This window comes from Poecile atricapillus, chromosome W (assembly GCF_030490865.1).
Source record: "Poecile atricapillus isolate bPoeAtr1 chromosome W, bPoeAtr1.hap1, whole genome shotgun sequence".
Classification (NCBI taxonomy): domain Eukaryota; kingdom Metazoa; phylum Chordata; class Aves; order Passeriformes; family Paridae; genus Poecile; species Poecile atricapillus.
Window position 1 is genome coordinate 20,802,087 of NC_081288.1, and position 24,466 is coordinate 20,826,552.

The window sequence follows — 24,466 nt, forward strand, 5'->3', positions numbered from 1 at the left end:
CCTCCCGACTGACTCCTATCCGTACAGCAAGATGGCGGCCACCTCTTGCCGACCCCTTCCCGAAGCCAGAAGGCGGCGCCGCGGCCGTAAAGCAGCGCCCGTTTCCCGATATCCAGCTGTCGCAAACCGGTGAATGGCTGTGGAGAGGGGCCGGGGGGGGTGGGGGACGCGGGCCCGCGCTGGTGGCACGGGGGGGCGGCGGCGCTAGCGGTGGCTGCTCCGCGTCCTGCCGCCCCGGGGAAGCGTTGCCTGCCGGCGGTCGAAGGCCAAGATGGATCCCAACAGGATCATCCAGGCGCTGAAGGGCACCATAGACCCCAAGCTGCGCGTCGCCGCTGAGAACGAGCTCAACCAGGTGAGGGGGGACCCGCGGGCGGCCCGCCCCACGCGCGGCACGGGGGCGTCCCTCCCCGCCGGCAGGGGCGGGGGGGGGGCGACCCCTACTCCGCGGCGGGACCGCCCGCCCTCAGCGCGGCCGCGGCTGGGGACGGGCGGGTCGCTGCCCTCGCTCGGCGGTGGCCGCGGTGCTGGGACCCCAGGGCGGGCGTTCCCGAGTGCGGCAGCCCGGAGCTCGGCGTGGCCGGGGCGCTGCCGCTCGGTGTTGGAAGGGATGACATTGATGTGGCCCTGCGCGGGTCGCGCCCTGGCGCTCACGGGGGACGGGCGGCAGTGACGCTCGGGGGGGCGTTCTGTCCCGTTCAGCAGCACGGCAAGGGAAAGTTGGAGGAAGGCGCATTGGGTTTCATGGACAGTATATGTTCTGGCATCCTAGAAATAGAATAAATCATAGAATTATAGAATATGCAGAGTTGAAAGGGACCCATCGGGATCATCGAGTCCAACTCCTGGCCCTGCCCAGCACCATTCCCAGAATCCCACCATGTGCCTGACAGTGTTGTCCAAACTCGAACTCTGTCAGGCTTAGTGCTGTGACCGCTTCTCTGGGGAGCCGGTTCCAGTGCCCAACCACTCTGGGAAAAACCTTTCCATGGAGTAGCGGCAGTATGCGCTGAATGAAACTGTGACCCCAACCTTTGAACGTTCGAGAAAAGAGAAAGTTCCCTCGCACAGCATTAATTGAGCTTTAATTGCTATGCTTTGATGGAATATTTGATCAATTCTCTTCGAAGACTTGGGATTTTTTGGCTGTGTTTGTGTGTTAACAAAACAGTCAGTGAGAATTGGCTGTCAGGAATTATGCTATTCAGGATTGCTCCTCCAGCTTAGTTTTATATTTAGACAACTTAAAACTCCTTCTGAATTAGATATAGCTAATCCTTGCTTTAGCAGTTGGTAAATTCCTTTAGTGAATCAGTGGATTAAGTGCTGGACATTGAGAATGCTCTTGTGAATATTTAGATAAGGATGCAAGGCTTCTTTTCTCTTCTTGGCAGTTATTTTAAAAATCCATCAATATCTGTTTTTATGCCAACTCTTAAGGGCTGAGAAGGAAATGACAAATATTTGTCAGCAGCCTGTTGCACAGCAGTGAAACAACAATAAAAACCACTGCTACTTCAGTGTTCTGTTCAGAACAAAGAGGCAGGTTCTGGTTTCCTGCTCCTAATGCTGTCATCACCAGTAAGTACTGTGAAGCTCAGGAACAGTCTTGAAAGCATTTGAAGATTGAGAGCTGTAAAATGTTCTAAGTTTAAGTGATGGATAGTGTAATTCTCGTGGAAGACACAGGTTTTAGATTCAAGAGTGCAAGCAGGCTTATTGATGTTGAGATGCAGATTTTTTCTTTTAAAATACTTGATGAATTTTCTTTTTTCTAACTATTGTGAAGAATGAATCCTGGAATTGAGACATACCTATTTTTGTGTAGGCTTCCTGTTACTAGGTGAAGCATGATGTATCTGACATAATGTGCTGATGCAGTGCTGGGTTTGACATGACTCTTTGGATGAGAGGAACAAAAGTGCTCCTGAGCAATGTTGCTTGACGTGGGACTTTGACATCTTGAAGCTTTTTAGTGCTTTTGAAGTAAGGCCTCAAAGCAACATGTCAGACTCCCCTGCTGTGTATCTGATGGCAGTGTTGACATGCCCCTGTGTTCCTGCAAGTGCTGGAATCCCGATGCTGTTCTAGCATTTACCATGTTCTAGCTAAGGGACCAATCCACCAACCAAACAGAAAACTCTCTGGCAATAATTACCTGAAGTGGTGATGGAGCCATTGGCCTCCAAGAGTCACCTTTATTCTGTGTGTCATAGTTACACAGATGCTTCTCTTGAGACAGGTTCAGGAGTGTTGAGGTAAAGCTTGGCCATGTTAGCTCATGTGCAGTGTATGTTGGCATTTGGCTTTGAATCCAGGTAGTGCTATGAGCTTCCCAGACACTGCAAATCCTGCTAGTGCATCAAGACAGTGCCTGGCCATAGGCATCTCACTGCTGTACTGGTACAGTCTTTTAGAACAATATCCTAATAGTCCTGACTCCATAGTTTGCTTACAGTGTAGCACACAGGTAATAGAGTTTACATGAATGAAAGCTTTTCTACCTGTAAGAAGACCCAGCATGTTTGAAAATTATTCTTTCTCCTCTGTATGTTCCTGCACCTGTGTAAAGATACACCCGAATCAATGAATTTGCTGTCTGCATTCAGAAATGGAATCAGGATTTTTTTTTTTTTTGTCCTTTTTATATCTATTAGAAGGCTGCTTGTGAATTTTCTTCCTCTTGCAGCTAGAAACAAGTGTTGGTTTTCAGACAAAATTAGTTTATGGTTCATTTATATCCATTTGTGCCAATCTTCTTAACTAGGACGGCTTTCTTGGTACCCTCTCTGACAGATTTCTTTTCAAAGGTACATCCCCTAGAGGCCTGTTTTTCTAGCCTCAGCAGGCTATGTTTCCTTTGCCATATCAAAAAACTGAATTTTTGAAATCTAGTAATAGGAGCACAGCTCTTCTCTGCACTGGCTTCTCTTTGAAATAATCTTTCTTGTGAAATCTGGTCATTTGTGTTTGCAGTGTTCAGAAAGTCTTGTGCTCAATGCCGCTAATACCTCATTAAATACTAAATCTACAATTATCTTCTTTGTGTCCAACATATACATGTTTCTTATCACTCAATATACCAAACCTGTTATTCTGTTGTTCCTCCCTCAGAAACCTCAAGTTTTTAGGAGAAATTCTGTCATCCTTGAGTATCTGACTGTGTACTTTGGCCTCTTACAGTGCTCCATTTTTGTTGGTGTAGTTCTGTAGATCATTCAGTTCTTAGGATTTTTCTGATCCTTCTCCTTGGTTGATGCAACTTCTGAATCATCAACAAACTTCACTTCTCTCTGTGATCTGAACACAGCTCTAAGTGTGGGATTTATTTGAATTCTGATACTTGCTAAACTGGAGCAGTAATTTCTTGCCAGGTCAGTGTCTATGTCATATAATTGCTGCCATTTCCCTTTTAGCCTCTTGGGTTTCTAAGTGCACCTGTCTTTCCATCCCCCTCTATTTCTTTTGCCCACCTGCCCTGCCTTTTTTTACTTCAGCCCTGTAATTAACTGCACTTGATGATGATATTTATCACTCACACTGTACTTAGTAGAACAGTTAGTTATCATACCAAGAAATATAGTCATTTTCTGCATATCATTTGTCAATATCTGTTCTAGGCTATTACTCCTGTTACATCTGTCTCCTGGACTTCGAGGACTTTTGCTGGGTTCATTTATTTATTTATATTAGGGTTATATACTGGGTTCATGTGACAGTTCTTGGAGGGCTGTGAAAGATACTGTCTGATTACTGAACACACATTCTAATTCCAGTTCAGGTAGGATTTCCATACAGTTTTTATGCATTAATCTGCAGTGGCTCAACATGCTGTAACACATTCCTTTGGCCTGTAGCAAAGGAGAAAACAAGAACTCAATTGCAGAAATACAGTTGGGCTTTTTAAATATTGAGTAGGAGTTACATAATTTGGCTTTGACAGCAACTGAGTAGCAGCGCTGGAAGAAGTGTGAAAAGATTACCCAAAAGCAGAAGAGTCCAGAATAAAGTTTGGCTTCCTTCTGTATCTTTCCATGTCTTTGCTGAGCTCACTGCCATTGTAGGCAGGGATCTTAAGGCCACTCTGAAAGTACCAGTGACCATCTCATGATTCCTAGAGGGAGAAATATGAGACCAATTTGATGAGGAAGTTGACTTGGATAATTAAAAGTTATGTGGAAAGTGAAGTTTCTTTAATACTCCATACAGGAAAGAAATTCAGGTGGGTTCTTACACAAGCTTATTTTCACTCTGTGTGGAACCATTGTGTTTTCGCCTCCCCACATAATACCTTGGTACATAGGGAAAGAAAAAAGTGTCTTTTCAAGTTCTGATTTGTTTTCACAACTTTCTGTGACTGACAGTGTGAAAAAAACAAGAGTTAGAATGCTATTAACAACTACAGAAATACTCATAAGTTTTCCGATGGAATTTCTAAGCATACATTTTCAGTACTCAGAAACAGAAAATAAGACTTGGTAAACCAGGTAGCTGAGCTTTTGAATCAGATATATCTAAGCCTTGAAATTATCTTTATACGACGTTAATTGCTTGTGAATTCAAGATATAAATTCCTTTTGTGTGTTTTTGCAAAGATGCAGTGCCTTGTTTTTTCAGAGGTTTTTATGTGCCATAGTTGTATTCAGAGATATAAAAATGATGTTTACCACTGGTGGAGAAGGATCTTGGCTTACAGAACCTGAAGGAAGGCTTCCAGATTTCCCATATCCATTGTCCTAGAGCATTTTGATGTTTTGCAGGGGAAGAAGAACCTTTCAGTGTCATTCTGCACTTGAACACTGTGGTTGACTTCAGTATAGTGGGAAGGTTACTGGCTCTTGTGGTTCTGGGGCAGTTGTGGTCTTTGAATGTGACAGCAAGCAAGACACAAGAGTCATGCTTCATGAAATGAATTTAGTAGTGTATGATGTGTGAGAACCTGGGAGCCAAATCTGAACATTAGATGTGAGAACTATTTGCTTCAGTAGGATCAATTTGGGGAGATTTTAATGTATTTTTTGCTACTTATCTCTTCTTGTATTCTAGCCCTTTGCAAGTGATGGTAACATTTGATGTTTTTCACTGGCCCCTCTGAGGCTCACCTGCATGTCATATGTTATGTATCTAATCAAATGGGAGGAGATAGGCAGAAAAAGATGTGTTCTCTGACCTTTTGAGGCCTGGAGCTGTGATGGTGATGCGGGGAAGGATACATCAGGCCAAAGGCGAAGGAACAGTGCAAAAAGCTGTGCAGCTGCAATGCACAGATCCTGAGACAGTGGACACAGATGGAACAACATGCATGGGTCATATGCATCTTTTCTTCATTGCTGTAAATTTACTCAGTTATACCTTACTGATGCTGTATGCTTCTCCCAGTATAGCTGCTAGCCTTGCACACTGCTGTATCCCATCCTCTTAATCCCAACGATAATTAAGTGAGCTTCTCTTTTAACATAAATTCTGTGATCTGGGATTCATACAAGAAGAGCCTGTGTTTTACACAGCTTTAAAAGAATTGCTCTTTGTAAGTAATCAGTGAAAGTTTATTTTTCAAAAACTTTCACTTTCAAATTAAACATATGCCCCAATGGATCAGCACTTTCAGAAAGTTTTACCAGATCCCAACTAAGTGGGTTCAAGGCAGTGTAATTATTCACCAAGTGCACAAAGCACCGTGCTGTGTTGTGGGAGTTGTGCTGAAGGTCTCTTTCAGCCATCTGGTGCCTCCCTGCGGCTCCTGGGCACAGCTCTTCACAATCAGCAGATAGTTTTGTGTTCCTTCTGTGGCGCTGACAATATTCCTGCTCTCCTTTTGTCAAGGTGCAGCTGCAGTGATATAAAGAACTGTCTTGCTGAACTCATCCAGCTCCAAGGTCTCTTCCACGTCCATTTCCATGTCACAGCATACACCTGACAATTGCTCTGCTCCTGTGATGGGTTCAGCTTTGTTTGCTGATGTCCGGAGCTATGCAGGGAAGGGACACATCCCAAGATCACGATTAGCATGACAACTAAACAAACGAGAATGTGCTGGTATAGGAAAAATGTTGCTGCATGCAGCTTTTTAAAAAGTCCCTTGTTCCAAAAACTGCAAACAGCATGTAGTTTTACTGACCGGGGTTTGTTGCTGCACAAACGAGCAGGATGTAATTTGAGCTTCACAAATACAACAGAATGGTGTGTCTTGTTTCTAACGTGGGCTCGCAGTCTCTGTTGATCTCTACAGTCTTCTTGTTTCTGATAACGAGTAGTAAACAGAGCTATGTAAAAATGTAAATTACGTGCACGACAATAATAGGGAGCAGAAGGATTTAATGGGCCTGGCGATGTTTGTAGGGGCGGTGGTGTTTTGGAGTGTAAAGACACGCAGACAGCGCTGTGCTGGTGGGGATGGGCGCCCCTCGGGGACACTGTGCCTTCGTCTGTGTAACAGGGCTTTTGTCACTCTGGGTGCTTGCTGAGCATATCTGGCGCGGAGACAAACAACCATATTTGTGTAGGTCCTGGTAAAACTTCAGGGAGAGCAGTTGTACACCAGCACAAGTGGTACCCATAAAGCTTCCTGAAGGAGCAGTGATTTTAACGTAGATTCAGTGAAAACTGGACAGGGAATAATATTGTTAGCACTGTGTCCAGCCTAAACGTGGTACTGCGGGATTGCAGCAGGAAACCACCACCAACAAAACAACCCCCTAAAGTTGTGTTTTTAATTGGTTTGTTTATAGTAGTAACAGCTTTGTAGATTGGGTCTAAGAACATCATACAAGCACTGAACAAAAACAAGAATAAAAAGGACGATTAGAGTTCATGCATGGGTTTGATTTTCTGTGCTGCTGGGATTTCTCATGCTTTCCGTATCTCTGTGCAACTTGGGTGTTGGGTGCTGGTGGATGATCTGTACAACTGTGACCCCGTCAGAACCCACCAATGTTGTCCAGTAGCGACTGAAGGGCAAGCTTTGTACTTCAGGATACTGGATTAAAAGTGATCTTTGGAATCTAGTATGCTTCAACCAGTTCAGCATGTCTGTAGATAAATAGAGTTCCTGTGCTGGATGTTACAGTTTTTACTTTATTTGGAGCATTTCTTAGGGATAATTAAAGTTTATAGAGGAGGAAATTGCAGGAGAGTATGCTTTTGATTTGCCACTACTGCTTTTATCTCAGATCTCAGATTACTCTATAAACATCAAATGAGTCTCTGAGTTAGAATTACACTATCATTACAGTGAATAAAGTGAGGGCCAGAAAGTTAAGTCATTTGGTAAAATTATCAAATGATAGTGTAGCGATGCAGCTGGGACACGTAGACATCATGAAAGCAGTGTAATTTTACCTTGTTATGGATATGGTAGATCAAAGAACTGGGGACATGAAGGGCAGAAAGTATCTTTTATTTCACGCTTTGAATGAGGCAGAGTTTATGGGAGGATGTTCTATACCTGTGCTTAAAGCTCAGCTCAGGGAAAAACCACAGAACTGCCAGGCATAATCTAGTGGGAAGAAATACTATAAAAGGTGAAATACAGAAAGCTGCTGCCATCTAGCTCCAAGAAACCTCTCTCTTTGAACATAAAATGCATGGATCCAAGAGATGAAAGATCTGTCCCACCAGTACTGATCTGCCAAGGCTTAGTAGTAACTACACCACGCTGAGTCAGCGATTCCTCGCTGGAGGAGCCCTGGTGGATGGCAGCAGGATAATGCTATCAGATTGTCACATCTTTTAAATCTGGTGTACTTTGCTCTGAAGTTCACTGAGCATTGTTTTCTCTTTGAAATTCTTCAGCTGCATGGCTGATGTAGTGTTTGAAAAGTTCCCATGAAGGCTGTGGGCTTTGAAGTGTTATCTGCCTACACTTGATTTTGATTGAACATGTTTGTCCCACTGTTTGCCCAGTTTTTATCGAGATGCACTATACATCTAGTTTGCTAAAAGATAGTTGTATATGGCTAACGCAGATGCTGTTTACATTTGAAAACAATTCTAAATTAATTTTTAAAATTTCTTTGTTATTGCTGTTCTATGACAAACTATTTTGCAAATTAATGGCATGTACTGATGAAGCTTGTCAATATCCATTTGACTTATGGGGCTAAGTTGAATAAATCAAAGAGAGATATCTAGTGCTTTTCACTACGTATTCTTAGAATCATTTAAATATTCATTATCGCTAATCTCTAATTGAGAACCTTTTCATATTACTTATTCCACCCGTATGCTGTGACATGCTTTGCTTTTACAAGTAATTATTTGGATTTTTGCAGATCTGGGTAAATACAAGTCCTGAAACCTTCCATATGTTATGAGGAGGATGCAAAAGCAGTGCAAAATCCTTAGTTTGTATTTCTCATTCAGCATTTGCTAATACAGTCTGCTTTAAACATAGTGACTCACTAACTGTGTTGTCTATGTATTTCAGTCCTATAAGATCATCAACTTTGCTCCAAGTCTCCTGCAAATCATAGTATCCGATCAAGTTGAATTTCCAGTGCGTCAAGCAGGTAAGATAAAATCACTTCCATTTTCTTTCAGTGAGTCTGTTGCTTGAACAGACTCTTGAACTGTTGCCATGTAAGTCAGTTCAGGTTTGTTCTGAAGGAAGAAATGAAAAGGATCTATCTTTGCTATTGCTTTCCTTCATGAGGGTCAGATAAAACCATGGGTATAGGATGGAGTCCTACTTTGGCTTTCCCTGTGTGTATAGTGATCCCTACCGGATTGCTGTGATACTGATATGAAAAAAAGCATGATTTTACTCAAAACTGAGAACCCTTAGGTATTACTTCTCCTCATGGTGAAGAAGAAATGATTCCAAGACAAGTGTGAATTTAAAAATAGAAAAGGGTATCACGTTTGAGTACATGTTTCTCTGTTTGAATTTGTTTTCCCTGGAAAACTGAAAATTTCTGAAAAATGGATATAACTCCTTAGTTCATAGATCAGGGGTAGCCACATACATTTAGTCAGTATCTTGGTGACTTATTTACGTAGATATAAAGGAAGGTCACATCGCTGATAAGTTGCACAGTTACAGTCTGAGCATGTCTGGAAGGATTGCTCAGCTCTGTGTGCGAGTTCAGGTGCAGCGGTGCAGATAACTTTAGGGTATGCATTTGTGGAGGATCAGATTCTAAATTCTGATAATCCATTTTAACTAGTCCTGTATAGTATTTTTGTCAGATACAGAGACTGTTCAGGTCTTTCAGTAAATTAATTAATACTGTTTCATTCACAGCTGTGTTTTTATCCTGTGGAACAGCATTTCCCATAGAAGCACTGTTGGGGTTTTTTTGTAGAGATCCCATTAATCCCCTGAGTGCTTTGGGGCGTGCTGACATATTCTGTTTGTCATGCTGGCCTTTATTTTTTCAAAGATAATCCAGCTTTGAATGGTGTTGTTAGTCCATTCTGTAGAAAAGTTTGAGGCTTAATCTAAACTCCATAAGGTCATTTTTATAAATTAATCTCTCATTTCAGTATCATTCAGGGAAAAAACCAACTGTGTAGAATGTAATTTTTTTCTTTTTTTTTTTACAGAAAAGGGGTGTAAAATGGAAAATCACATTTAAGTCATATTTGCAAGCCAACAGATTTCCCTGGGAATTTTTTAAAAGCCAAGAATTTGTTTAACAACAAGATCTGTGGACAAAATACATTAAAGTCTTGGGCTGGTCTTTCAGGATGTGTTTCTTGTCTGACTAGTCTGGCATGTATAGACAAAGAGCTGTTTTTCCTTTTGCTCCTATAAAATATTTTACACACTACATGTTTTCATACTTTGCTATTTGTTATCACCAAAATATATCACCAAGGATATCTTATTTATACTTTAAAACCCTAGCTAGCAATCAACCAAAATAGTGTACAGGCATAAGAGTTTATTAAGAACATTCCTTTAATGCCTCATACCATATTTCCTATGTTTCCTGAAGAATGCCTTCAGGCATTTTAGTACTGATGCATAAATGCTTTATTTTCTGTTGAAGATTAACTTTATTTTTCTTGTTTTTTTCATGTGAAACAGAAGGGAACAATTCGAAGGGATTATGGGAAATCCTAATAGTGAAATAAAGCTTAAGGAATTCACAACAAACATTTCTGTCTGAATAGAAGGAAGGCCACGTGCCAGTTTCATACTGGGCATTTCCCCAAGCTGTGTGTCCCATCTGTGTGTGCAGTGATTTGTTTATATGAGCCTTCCAAAACTTCACTTACTGAGCTTGAGTTGTTGTTTTAGGGATGAGTGAAAACACAGATAAGTAGATTTTTGTTGGCTTGTTTAGAATGGTGGGATATTATGTTCATATGGAAGACTGCTGTAGTGAAGAATGTACCTGGATAGATACTGATGGAAATATTATCCTGTTCTGCTCTGATCAGGTATTTGAGCCTGATCTTGTGTGAAATCATAGGAAAAATGTTTTTCTGACTCAGCTGTGCTCAGTGCCCATAATTGTTAAGAATTCAGGTGGTGGTTTTCAGTTTCCTTTTCAACTCTTTGTTCTACTTTTAGTTGTTCTACATTTTGAGCACTGGGCAATGTGTAGAATTAAGCTATTCTTTCCCCACTGTCTGTACTTAGCTGCCATTTACCTGAAGAACATGGTGACACAGTACTGGCCGGACCGTGAGCCACCTCCTGGAGAAGCAGTTTTTCCGTTTAATATTCATGAAAATGATCGTCAGCAGATTCGGGATAACATTGTAGAAGGAATAATTCGTTCTCCTGACTTAGTGAGGTACTTTACATTGCACAGAGATGTTTCTGTTGCTTAGGTGTTCAGACCTGCTGGTCTGGATGTTGTTGATATGAGAATCTCGATATTTTGGGAGATGAGACCAATACTTTTTTTGCAAAAGTAATAATAATGTGTTTACACTTATTCATATGTGATTGTTTTTCAGAAAAGTAGTAACCTGGCCACGAGCCCTGTGATGTGGTTTATCCTCTAAGGGTGTTGTCAAAGTGTCTTGTTAACACTTGCTGTAGTGACAGCCTGTCTGTTTGGCTGATTCAAGGCAGATAGTATATACAGGGCTGTCTGCAATATAGAATTAACCATTCAGGGAAATACTGTTCAAGATTCCTTTTTTCTAGTAGCCCTTTTCTTAATTATGTTATCAATTTTTATATGTAACCCCAGTATTTAACTATGTATTAAGGTTCTTGGTTTTAAGGTGTGAAAAGAATGAAGATTGCAGTTCTGCTTTTGCTGGAAGAATACTTAAGAATCACAGATTCTTAATACTACAGTCTGTGATTGTTCACCCCTTTAATTAAAATGAGGCTTATAGGATGGGAACTGATATTTTCTGCAGGCTTTGTTTTTCATTGCTTAGCAGAACCAGAAGTATTTCTCCACAGGTTCTAGTTCAGTGCTGCTCTGCTTTTTTAGTCACACCTCAGTTTAGTCAATCAACAGTTCTGCCTTGTCTCACAGTTGTGTGGCATCTAAAAGTGTGTGGCAGGAGAGAAACAGTTGTTCTTTAACTAATTGGCTCTGCCATATGCTTTGGAGGTTGAGAAAGTGCTGTTCTAGAAGATCCCAGGAAAATTTTAATTTCTTGAGGAATCTGTGGCTTGGATCATAACACAGGCCATTATTCTTTAATGAAAACATACAAATTTGTGGTTGCTTTCAGCTTGATAAGTAAGCATAAACATTCATTTTCAAAGCACAAAGCTAGCTGGTTTAATGAGCAATTAATTCTTTTAAAATACTGCTTTATACTTGTGAGGAGGGAGGGAGAAAAGTAGCTAAAATATTCTGAAATTAGTTTATTCTTTCCAGTTAAATCCTGTCAGATCTTTTTCTTGCTTTTCCCCTGCTACTTCCCAGAACTCTTCAATACTGTCAAAATATGTACGATACTTATGGCATAGTATAGATATTGTAGCCAATAAAGCAAGATTTGGGATTTATCCTTTAATTTAAATACTATGACACTACCTTATTCACTTACTTTTTTTCTCCCCACTGCATTAGAGCCCAGCTGACAATGTGCCTCCGTGCTATCATAAAACATGACTTCCCTGGCCATTGGACAGCTGTGGTAGACAAGATAGGATACTACCTGCAGTCTCCAAACAGTGGGAGCTGGCTTGGGAGCCTCCTGTGTCTCTATCAGCTGGTGAAGACTTATGAGTAAGTTGATGTCCATCAGTAGATGAGGAATAGGTACTTTCAATCTAAGCTGATTACTGAAAATGACATTATTAAGAAACTGGCAGTTCTGCAAGGGAATTCAGATAGAAAATGGGAATTAATGATTATCATATGCTTCCTTTTTTGCAAATAAATGAAAAATATTCATCATCTTTGTATCATTAGTGAATTGAAAGCAGAGTTGCCAGCAATAATGTGTATTAATTTACTGAGACTTTTTTCATGGGGCTTTTTATTTTTGAACTGGCTGTAAAAAAAAAGTCCTTAGGTTTATAACTTCTTTTGTTTGAAGATACCCAAAATTCTAGATGTATGAATGCAAATTATTTTCTGCTTTTATGTCATGAATACAGTGCTGTCATTGGCATATACTATTATTGCATATTGTTACTAGTAGCATCTTCCTGGTAGTCTAAATCCACAAAGCATAAATTAGGAGCAGTGTAATGGGGCTTATCACTCTATTTCTTTTTTTTTTTTTTAATTGCCTGTTGTTAGGAACGTAGACAAACCACACAAAAGGAATGTAAATGGAGAAAAAAGTATCTTTTCCAAAGCAAAGAATTGCCTTTCCCTTTCAATGGCTATTCACTCCCATTTGTTCAGCACCCAACTTGAGTTTGGCATTGGTATGAACAGCAGAGAAATTCAAGTCCCTTCTCCTGTGAGGTGACAGTTCAGTAGTAAAGAACAATACTTCTACCTCTCAGTAACTGTCTTTGTGTAAGGCAATGTTTGTTGTTTTCCATTTTTTTATTTATAGGTATTTTTAGTGAATTTGCACAGAGGTTCAGATGGGGATTAGAGGAGGGGAGAGTGATTGAGTGAGGCCTGGATATTCTTTCTTTTTTTTTTTTTTAGGGCACTAATTTAGAATTTAATTTAATCTAATTTAATTTAGAAATTAAATTGTTGGTGGGGAATAGGCACTAAAATCTCCAGTGTGTAGATCCTGGACCAACATTTTTGTTTCTTTTGCAGGTACAAAAAGGCAGAGGAGCGAGATCCTCTCATAGCAGCCATGCAAATATTTCTGCCTCGAATTCAGCAGCAGATGATTCAGCTTCTGCCTGATAACTCCCATTACTCTGTACTGCTTCAGAAACAAATCTTAAAAATCTTCTATGCTCTTGTTCAGGTTGGCATCTGTGTAGAGGAAAACCAAACTTCTACTTTGCTGGGCACAATTACCCCTTTCAGTACATTCAGAGGTGTGATTGAATAAGAATACCCTTTAGGATGTGAAAAGTCACATACAATAAGCAGTTGTTATAGAAATAGGATATTTATAGATTTTTCTACTTTGAAGCTGGTCACATGATCACCCAGATTAAATTTTTAATGAATGTAGGGTGCTTCTGCATATGGTATCTGTAAGCTCACTAGAGAAATGTTCCTATTTTTATAAAGTTGCACATAGCCTGATATGAACTGCATGGATACCTGGACTGTGTGGCTTCTGAAGGTGTCAGTAATGAATATTGTAGTGTAATTGTCAAATGCTGCACTAGGAGCAATCAAATACTTTGCTAGGAGGCATTCTCATTATCTGCTGAAAATCTGGCAGATACTATGTATTGAGGCACATGCATTTTAGAGAGATGAGTTTGGCTTTTACTGGGATGAGTTTGGTGAAGGAGTACTTATGGAGAACTAGAAACCAAACCAGATCCTTCTTAAACAACAGCCTGAAAATTTGTAAATTAACTTAAAATAGATAAAGTAACTAAAGTTACTTTAAAATAACGTAAAGTAACTTTAATTTTAAGTTAAAGTACAGTTTAGTTAACTAAACTTTAACTTAAGTTAAAGTTACTGTAAAGTTACTTTGTAACTTCAAGGTGCTTAAAGTAACTAGTTTGTTACTAAATGGATGGACAATTTAAAAAATACTAAAATCCTGTTTTTCTTTTCAGTAACTTGCCTGAATATAGTCTTTTCTTTGGATTTTCTAGAGAAGGGAGGTTTACTGGATAGTAGCTAGCTACGTAGTAGTAGTGAATCACAGAATCACTAGGTTGGAAGAGACCTAGATCACTGAGTCCAACCTCAACTAAACCATGGTGCTGAGTACAACATCCAGTCTTTTTTTAAACACGTCCAGGGATGGTGGCTCCACCATCTACCTGGGCAGACAATTCCAGTACTTTATCACTCTTTCAGTAAAAAATTTTTTCCTATTATCCAACCTTTATTTCCCTTGGAGCAGCTTAAGACTGTGTCCTCTCATTCTGTCAGTGGTGAATACATTTTTTTTGCTAAAATGCTATTGGTGTGCCCAAACACTGTAATATGGATACTGCTGTGGTCCTAAAAGGTACCTGGGCTGTGAAGAAAATAAACAGAGTTGGTGAGTTCTTAGACTAAGGAACTTTCCTCAAATTATGTCTGCTCAGAAATTCCTCTTCAGGTTTTACCAAGAGAGATGCAATTAGAGTAGTGTTGATATGTAACTTAATTTGTTTTAATTTTACTTATAACCTCATCTTCCTTAGAATGTAACTACTGCAGAAATATATGCCTTTTACAGAGAAAAATAGTATTTCATACCTGTTTTTTTTCTCTTATTGCAGTATGCATTGCCCCTCCAGTTGGTGAATAACCAGACTATGACTCAGTGGATGGAGATCTTCCGGACCATCATTGATAGAAATGTACCACTGGTGAGTTTTAGCTTTGTAAAGACCTCTGATACTTGTGTGTTGGCGTTTGAGGAACAGTCAGCGTAAAGATTTTCTAAGTATTCTTATCCTTGGATTTTTGAGCCAGAGTGATGTAGTATTCAAGTGTATCTGAGAATTTGCATTTTTTAAATATGCATAATTTTGAAATTAAAGTACAGACATTGTGCAGGTATTGCACATACACATTATACTGGCTAATTAAGATAATTCCAAGTTCCTGAGTGTCATATAACTGTTAGCAGAATCAAAGCTTTAGTCCATGCTGTGTGTTTACATTAGTTTACTCAGCAAGGAATGTTTAAAGCATAATTGCTCTCAAAAAATGACATAACTAATTTTAAATAAATGTTTGTAGGAGACTTTGCAAATTGATGAAGATGATAGACCGGAGCTGGTGTGGTGGAAGTGCAAGAAATGGGCATTGCATATTGTAGCTCGTCTCTTTGAACGGTAACAAACTGATTAAAACCTAAAACCTTGGGTTACAAGTCTGTACCATTACTTGACCTGCAAGTAGACAGGACAGTTTGATCCATTGGACAGCTCGTGGTCACAGAAGAGATTTTCCTGCTGCTGTCCTCTGCCTTGCACTGGCACAGCCACTGGTCTCAGCTCTTAGTGAAATGATTTGACTCCCTTAAGACGGCAAGAAACTTGCCCCACAGGAAAAGTAAATCTAACTACTTATTTATTTTACTACACCCAGCTAGAAGTGTTTATATTCTCAAACACAAAAGCAGGGGAAGATTTGAAAAGAAATCCGTAAACATGGAGGTTACAGAGCTTGTGACAAAAAGTCAGGCATGTTTACTTGAGTATAGTATCTTACTATTGGAGTATATAAATTCTCGCTCGCGGTGAGAGACTTCTCCAGGGTCAAGCTGTTCAAGTATAAGCAATTTATTATAAGGGTAAAAGGAGGGGAGACCCGTGTCCGCCACCAGCCTCGGCGTCCACGTGGTCTGGGGGAGGGGAGAGAGAGCAGGTAGAACAGGGGAGGTGAGGTTGGATGAGGGAGGGAGGGAGTAAGAGCGCAGAGGGAAAGAGGGAAAAGGCAGAGGGAGAGAGCAGGGAAGACGAGAGGGGTAGGAGCAGGGAGAGGGGGCTGAGAGTTAGGAGTGGGGGAGAGGGGTAATGGGGTAAGAGGGAAAGGGTAAGAGCGAAGAGGTCAGAGTAAAGAGTAAAGAGAGCGAAGTTCTTGTTACAATCCAATATATCTTTTTCTGTCGTGAATATTCTAATTCTTAGTAACCAATCACCATGAGACACACCCACTAAAGAATTTACATTCAGCCTATGCGCTTCCCTCTATTAACATACAGTGTTGCATTTTAGATTTCACAGAGCTTTACAAGTTCTATCCTTGTTTCTTTACCTCTGGACTTTCCTATCAACAGGACATTGGTTTGTCAGCAGGGATTCTCCTTCAACTGGCTAGGCTATTGTCCTTTGGTCATATAGTAACCAGTACTCAGTATCTTATGACTCAAAGCAGGCTTTCATTTCTATCTCAATTCTGGGCCTCATGCCTTCAGAATCTTTTGTTAAACAAACACATTCAGGTTTCCCTGCTTCATCCTCCCCAACATCTTACCTTAGGATAACTTAAGAAACAAAAAGGGAAGTGAAGTGTTATGTGGGAAAGGATGGCTTAGCAGGAACCTGTGGTAAAGTTTTCCTTTGCTGATGTAAGACTACTCAGAGTCCTTTATGGTTAAGAATGTACTGTATTTTCCTGACACCACAGATTTCTCACAATGTAAATATCTGTGTCCTTTTTCTTTTAAAGATATGGAAGTCCTGGAAATGTTACTAAAGAATACTTTGAATTCTCAGACTTCTTCTTAAAAACCTATGCTGTGGGCATACAACAGGTAAGCACAGTTCATTTTTTATGTATTGCATTATTTTGACTGGAGAAATGTATTTTGACTGGAGAAATGTATTTTTAACAGTGTGCTTGTATTGAGGTTAATTTATTAAACAAAAATGAAGAGAGTCTGGCAGGTTTTCCATGTAGTGATTGAGCAGTTCTTTAGAACTCAGTGCCATACAGCTGAGGTATAATAACACAAATTTTCAGCAGCTCAAAAAACCCTGCAGGAAAACTCTCAGAAAAGGTGAGTGCTGATAAAATGGTGTTATTGTCGTGTATAAGCACTCTAGATACAGCTGAGAGTAACACTTCTGATGCAGAGGCCTCATTTCATAGAAGGGTGTATTTTCAGGCCTGTCTTTCCCAAGTGCTTTTGCTGCAAAAAACTTAAGCCCACTAATCCAATGATACTGTTTTATTTCAGGAAGATACAAGCAGATTAGAAGATGTCTGGAGAACAGCAATGAACATTATTTTATACATGGAAAGCTTATTATGTGAAAATATAGCCTAAATTCACCATTTGCAAGGACATTTTTGTTAGGGAATGCTGATTATTTGTGTTTAACATGGTGTATGGAGACAGTTCAGTTCTGATAAAGTTGCTAAACAAAATTACTTTTCTTCATCCAATCTGAAAACAGAATAGTTTATCCATCAGGAAGAGCTAAGGAGGGGAATGATTGTGGTAAGCCTGTAACTTAAATGAAAAGGGAAATAGCCTTATTTCTATCTATTAATATATATTCTGAATTCCTTGTGATCTGTAACTTCTGAGTGGAAAAATAGTCTCCCATGGGCAGTTATAATTTGAAATACTTAAAGTTTGTCTGTTAAGGTGTTAAACTATGTTACAGAGGGGACAGTTTAGCTTTCAAGATAAATGTACTGGATGATGTGCACATTTCTTCAATTTCTGGCTCTTAAATAGTGATTTATCATGATTCCTTGCAGAGTTAGTAAGAATTCTGTTGTATTACATTACTAAGCCTTTGTTACATACTCATCAGTTGGTAAGTGCTGACATTGTGCTAGAGTCTGTATAAGATATAGACAATTCTCATCCTTGGAGCATTTCATATAAAAGTCTTAACATCAAACTTAGTATTTCTAATGAAGGAACTATATTCAAAATAAAATTTATTATAATCTGTTCTGAGGAATTACGAAGCAGAATTGTTCTGCTGAAAGCATATGACACAAAATTTTGTTGTGCGTTTTCCTTGATTTTTATTGTTATTCATGTGTATGCCACTTCTTTGCACTTAATAATAATTCCCCTGCCATTAGTTAAGATTAGTAGCTTTGTACGGTGTTTTTTTTTCTTAGTAGAGGAAACTTTTATACCAAGGAAGCTTTGTGTGATAAGAGTTTGTAATAGCATGCCAGATGATACTATCTGATGGCTACAATAGGTAATTGAAGTTAAAGGGTTTGCAGCTTTTCTGATTCAGAGGCTTAGGTGAACCGATTTTTCTTTTCTGGTTTAGTATTTCTATTCTCATCGCTGTTCTTCCAAAGTAATTCGTCTTCTTTAGGGACTTGTCATTAAATATGAATGCAGACACCACTTAACAGGTATAAAAACCACCAGCTTGAAAATCTCATGGTGCCTTTTCCTCTAACTATTTCAAATTTTGCAGAGGCCTCTGTAAACTGTGAGCCTCTCGCTATCGAGGTGTATCTTTGGTTTATAATCACAAGTGATCACATGGTAGGGCTAGTAGTAAAGGTGGACATCTGCATAAATGTTTGCAGGATTAGAACCTTGATATTTAGATTATTTGTGATTTTTGGATCAAAGGCATTATTATGATTTCTAATGCTAGAACATCTGCTGTAAAACTACTTCATCTGTTCATGTATATTCACTAAGGAAGTGCACTGCATGTTTATGCATGAGACAGAATTTTCAGTCTTCATTTAAAAATACCAATTTGTCATTTCTTTAGGTTCTCTTAAGAATCTTAGACCAGTACAGGCAAAAGGACTATGTTGCGCCACGTGTTCTTCAGCAAACTTTGAATTATTTGAACCAAGGGGTGATTCACTCTATAACATGGAAGCAAATGAAGCCACACATACAGGTCAGTGCTTAAAACCCAGTCATAAACAATGCATGTCATCAGAGGAATTGAAGAACACCCCCAGCACCCCAAGTTTTGTGTTTTTTGGGAAGGTTTCATGAATCATTCAGCAATTGATTGGGAAAATAAAATAGTGTTTCTACACAAATGCGTTTGAGTTTTGCAATATATGACTACCTTTTATTGCATATAATGTTAACTCAATCAAAGATTCTGTTCCATAAATTCTTTATTTTAATTTTTACAGTCTGCTAGAAAATCACAATGTTCTGGCTTTTATTAGTTACTGGTGTTCAGCATTGTCATAGATTTTTGATTGTAGTGCAAAGACAGTGCACAAAGAGAACATTAATCTAAGAGGAGCTAAACCCTCTTTTAAGGATATGTTTTGCAAGTGAACTAAAGAACAAATGAAAAGTGACTTTACTGCTCTTTAATTTTTTCATATCATAAGATCCCCTTTGTAGTTAATTAATTCCATGACTTTTAGGGCAAAGGACTCTGATATTCATTCTCATGTTAAATATTGCATTGGTGAGATCCTTCTGCAGAATGTAATATTCTGCTGTGTACAGACTATGCCTTGAAGTGTGTTTTGTGCATGGTAATGTAATATTATAAAGATAGATTGTATAATTACTGCTGCTGTCTGGGACTGTTTCAAAAGGAAAGTACCTATAATACTGTGAATTTGTTTCTGGCAGACAAAATAAAAGAGTGCTGCTTACAGGAATGTAACTCTCTAGAAGAATAAGTCTAATAAATTAGTGCATAGTGGAGGGCAACCATACTGGAATTTGATTCTATGTGTACTTACGTGTATTTGGGTTTTCTAAAATTAGACTATCACAGAAGAGGTGATATTCTCTCTAATGTGCTACAAAGATGAGGATGAGGAGCTCTGGCAAGAAGATCCATACGAATATATCCGCATGAAATTTGGTAATTTGGCTTTATTTTTTGCTTCCATCATAACTGTGCCCTGTAGTTCCAGTGATCAGCATGGCTGCTGTAATGTCTCTCTTCACCTGAACAATAATAAGAAGAAAACTTTTTTCTTAAATCTCACCAATCTGTAGTTAAAAGCAGGTGGCGGATCAAGTGAGTTTGGGTTGGTAGCTTTGAACTAAATGAGTTTTTTTCCTACTTCACACATGCTTAGAGCAGCCCAGACAGAGTGGCTTGCTCCCTTGTTAGTGCCTGTTTCAGAATCCTGATGTGCAGATGTGCCAGCTGCCTGTGGGTTCCTGCAGCTCCCACTTTGACCAGAAGAGGCCTGACTTTCTCTTTCCCTGTTGAAAATTGTCAATGCCTTCAGCGTTTTTCTGCCACTTATTACTACTCAATTGTAAAACAATTAGATATATATATTATTTCAAAAGAGACTGTGCAAAATCTTGGGAATAACGCGTAGGGCCATATTATGAATAATTACATTTATTAAAAGAGTCATGTAATTGAAAAGGAATAGGGTACTTTAAAAGTACAGCAATTTTAGCTGGAAAACTCCTGTGAGCTAGGCACCACAGAGATATATATGCAGCATTTGGTTAATTTTAATTAGTTGAGTTGGGATTAGTGTATGTGAAAGCAGAATTTAAATATTCATAGAATAATTAAAAAGCTTGGAGAGTTGTTATGCAACAAATTAATTACCATATAGTGTTGATCACTAGGGTATAAATACATCCTTGATTTTTGGTGTGTGAATTCCGTTCTTTCTGTGTAGGTAGTGAACCTTATTTTTATGTGTAGCTGAGGCAGTTAAGTACAGATTCAGATTGTACCATGGAAGGTAAAAAAACACTCAAAGTACAGTACACTCAAGTGTCAAAGTATATTAAATGGAAGTTTAGTGAGGCACCTTTTCATTTGGAACAAGAATTCCAGTGGTCTGGTAGTATTTCCTAATGATGTGATGATGTTTTATCTTAAAGTTTTCAGGAAAAGTTGGTATGTAATTTGAATCACATTTTAAGATAGCATTTTAAGATCTTTTACTTTAATTCAATTTGTGTGGAGATGTTTGGATTTGGAACATGTTTGCAGCGCAGATTTTTTTTTCAAGATATAAATTATACTTTCAATATGAACAGAGGAGGTTTAGTTGCAATGAAAGAAACTAAAAAACTTGACCTTTCAGCAGATATGAAACTACTCCAGATCTAAGTAGATTTAATGTACAAAAAGTTTCCCATGAGGTTTTAATAAAATCAAGTCAAAAATGTGTACACATGGTATACAGACGGTACTGGAGTGTATTATTGTTTTTCCTGTGGGGGTTTTAATTAAAAAAGGAGACAGAATTTTTTTGTCCCTTGTATATGGTCTCAAAAGAGCTAATGAATGAATAGCATATTCTTGATTAAGGAAACGAAGAGTGGCAGTGTATTTAGAAGGCAAGAAGTAAGGTGTGTGACATAAGCTTGGGTTTGACTCTATAAGCACAAAGTGAAGACATTCATGTTAATAATTTTGAAGTTATATGATCATCCAGATTTTGTGATATCCCAAAATGAAGATGGTTTATAAGAAATATATTATTCAAAAAACATTTTTTAAATGTTTTTTTCTCACCATTTTTTTTAGATGTATTTGAGGACTATGCATCCACCACAACAGCAGCACAGAATCTCCTTTACACTGCTGCAAAGAAGAGGAAAGAGGTATGAAACCAGTGCCTTTTAATGATTTGAATTTTCTTAGTATTTTCTCCTTATATTTGAAAATGCTACAGGAAGCTAGTATTGAAAAATATACTTGCTGCTACATTGTCAAATGTTTCCTGGCTGAATGCTATCAATCTGGGGAGAGCTAAAATATTGTGTGTATAAATACTAAGTGAATTCTTCCTGCTGATTTAAAATGCATCTGCCAGGTACAAAATGGATTGGAATAGATACATTGGAATAGATTTTCCCAGGCTTACAAACAGCCTCTGTCACAGCTGTTCTCAGCATCACAAACTGTAGTAGGAGGGAAAGTACACCTGATCCTTAATTTTCACTGATGGTATTTAAAATAACAGCAATGAAATTAGCAAGGACAAAACCCATTTCATGCAGTTACTCTTTAAATGAGGATGTAACTTTTCTGTAGATCTTTCTGTATTTACAGTGACCTGTACAAAATAACCAGGCAAACCCTGGAAAGCACAGTTGGCTAAAATAGCAGATGTTTTTCAGCGTTCCATTTTAACATCTAGTAATCATGGAGCTCCATTTCCAGATGGATTTTAAGAGGAGAACACAGTCTTTACATTAGGTGGAATAGATGGAATATGACCTTTCTACTTTTGTGTTGTCAAAACAGTTCTTGTGCACTGATCCTCCTTCTCATTTTTATAATTTGTATTTAGACCATCAAAGTGGCATGTTGGAAACGGACATAATGGGTGTGGAAATCACTTTCAGTCTTTGGTTTTGCCAAGAAACTTTTCTATGTCTAGTCAGCTTTAGAAACTACTGCCAAAATCAATAGAGCAAATTAAGTTTATGAGGTTTTAGACCAAGGTCTCCTTGAAAATATGTACACACACATATGTATTTATATTTATGTGTGAGACAAGCCAGAAAAGAACTTAAGGGGAAAAGTGGGCGAGGTGCTGTTTGAGCCTCTTGCCTTTTCATCACCATTTTTGTTTGCCTCAAGACAGTAACAAAAATATGTTATTTGCTATTAGTAATGTAAAATTTCAAGGAGATTAATCTAATTTTGACCAGTTTGGCTGAAAAGATGAAAATTCCAAAGTTTTACACTTTAACTATTTAAAGATGCTATATTTAGTACCTCACATGCTTTGGCCAAGACAAAATTTCTTCTTGAAAATGTCATATGAATTTTTTAAACAATGCTATTAAAATAACATGACTAAAGGGGATTGTGTGTTTTCTGTCCTGCATAGGTATTACCAAAAATGATGGCATATTGCTACCAGATTCTGACAGAGCCAAACATTGATCCAAGGAAAAAAGATGGAGCTTTGCATGTTATAGGATCCCTAGCAGATATTTTACTGAAGGTAAGTGGGTAAAGAAATGAAAAAAGTTTGCAATTCTTGCTATCAACAGTGATTTAAAATAAAATAGTCTTACTTTATTAAAGTATGACTAGCCCTTAGCCATATTTATAAAGTCTGTGGAGAGGTTGCACTCTGATTGCAATCAGAATATGAGAGTGTTTATTTGAAAATATTAACATTCTTTCCTGGTTTTTATATCACAATTTTATACACAGATTTTCCTTCTCACATTTTTCCAAAGCTCTGTTTGTTTGTTACACAACAGTCCCTTGGTCCCCTCCTGCTTTACTAGTAAAATGGAAGTGTTAAGAAAGCAAACATGCATTCCATCAGCAACATTGCTTATGATTCTTTATGAAATTCCCCAACAGCCTGCACTGTTATGGGCTGCTTCTGGTTCCAGGAAAAGGTTTACTTAACATGTTACAGGAATGTTCTGTCTAGCTTTCCAACTTTTTCACTCTTCAATATGTAGCTTTAAGTCTTATATCATCTGCCAGCTGGGAGTTTTGAAAAAAAGCTGGAAAGAACAAAGAGCCTCCCTCCATTTTTTTTATAGACAGTATCTTCAGAATTTTGGTTATTTTTCTGGAATCTGAAGGCAAATTTAATGCACACTGTTGTTCTCTAATTTATATTGACTACAGTTTGCTTGGTGCTTTTGTGGATGGTGGAGTCCAAAATACACCTTTGCTCCATGTCAAAAGTAATTGCCAAAACATTATCACTTTCAGCATGAGAATGATGATCTTGTGCTGGAGGCTTCTTTTAAAAAGTAATTTATTCTATTTTATCTGAATTGTCTCACTGTGCAGGATGTGTCTTCATATTGCAGGTGACATCTTACCAACATTTACCATCTGTTTTTTTTACCAGTCTGTTTTCTGGTCTTAAATCCTGAAACATCAGTAACTTTTGCAGAATTTTTGTAGATAATTTTGGATTTTAGATGCCCTTCCTCATGTGGGAATATAACAGTAGAAGAGGACAACATTGTTTGTGTTGTGAGGAGACTTTCATATTAACGTATTTATCTCTGTTCTGAGGGGAAAGAAGGGGATTTATTCCAGTATTCTGCTCCTATTTGAAATTTTCAGTCCTGAAATGTGATGTTATGCCATACTTTATAAAAGAGTAATAACCCCAAACACTGCAGACCCCTTTAAAATTTTAATTTCTTGTGTTTGGGATTTGACACATCGAAACATTCCATCAGCTGTTTCCATATAAAATCCTGCATTTGTAAGTGCTTTCTGGCTTTTGAGTTGACTGAGATACAGAGTCTAAGAGCTCACAGACACAATGGCCCTACCTGAGTCACCTGGCTCCCCACAGCAGCTCCAGTTCAGTGCCTACAAACTTCTGGCCAGTATGCACAAAGGAACAGTATTTTCCTTTCTCTCTGTTATTTTTTCTCTGCTCCGTCCTTCACCCAGCTCTGTGAAGGCTGTGGAATGAGTGTGGAAAAAAATCTGTGTGCATTGCTGAAATAAAACGTGATCACATAAGATATTTGTTGCATTGAGTGTCCCATTTCACCCTCTTCTGTCTTAGCCATTGAATCATTCCTTTGGATGGTAACCATGTCCCTAGCATGTATCTTTTCTATTATTCTGGGACTATAA

The 24,466-nt window shown here is 38.6% G+C and overlaps 1 protein-coding gene across 1 annotated transcript in view; it reads left to right on the forward strand.

Annotated features, from left to right (window-relative positions):
* The first annotated feature begins 227 nt into the window (after window positions 1-227).
* The window catches only part of LOC131591530 (importin-8-like), a 46,016-nt gene continuing 21,777 nt past the window's right edge, over window positions 228-24,466 (forward strand). The window contains exons 1-12 of the mRNA XM_058862338.1: window positions 228-355; window positions 8,426-8,507; window positions 10,589-10,745; window positions 11,994-12,152; window positions 13,155-13,311; window positions 14,747-14,836; window positions 15,213-15,307; window positions 16,647-16,731; window positions 18,686-18,820; window positions 19,663-19,762; window positions 21,410-21,486; window positions 22,725-22,841. Of these exons, the coding sequence (XP_058718321.1) occupies window positions 272-355; window positions 8,426-8,507; window positions 10,589-10,745; window positions 11,994-12,152; window positions 13,155-13,311; window positions 14,747-14,836; window positions 15,213-15,307; window positions 16,647-16,731; window positions 18,686-18,820; window positions 19,663-19,762; window positions 21,410-21,486; window positions 22,725-22,841 (1,338 nt within the window). The 5' untranslated portion in view covers window positions 228-271. The remainder of the gene's footprint in view (window positions 356-8,425; window positions 8,508-10,588; window positions 10,746-11,993; window positions 12,153-13,154; window positions 13,312-14,746; window positions 14,837-15,212; window positions 15,308-16,646; window positions 16,732-18,685; window positions 18,821-19,662; window positions 19,763-21,409; window positions 21,487-22,724; window positions 22,842-24,466) is intronic.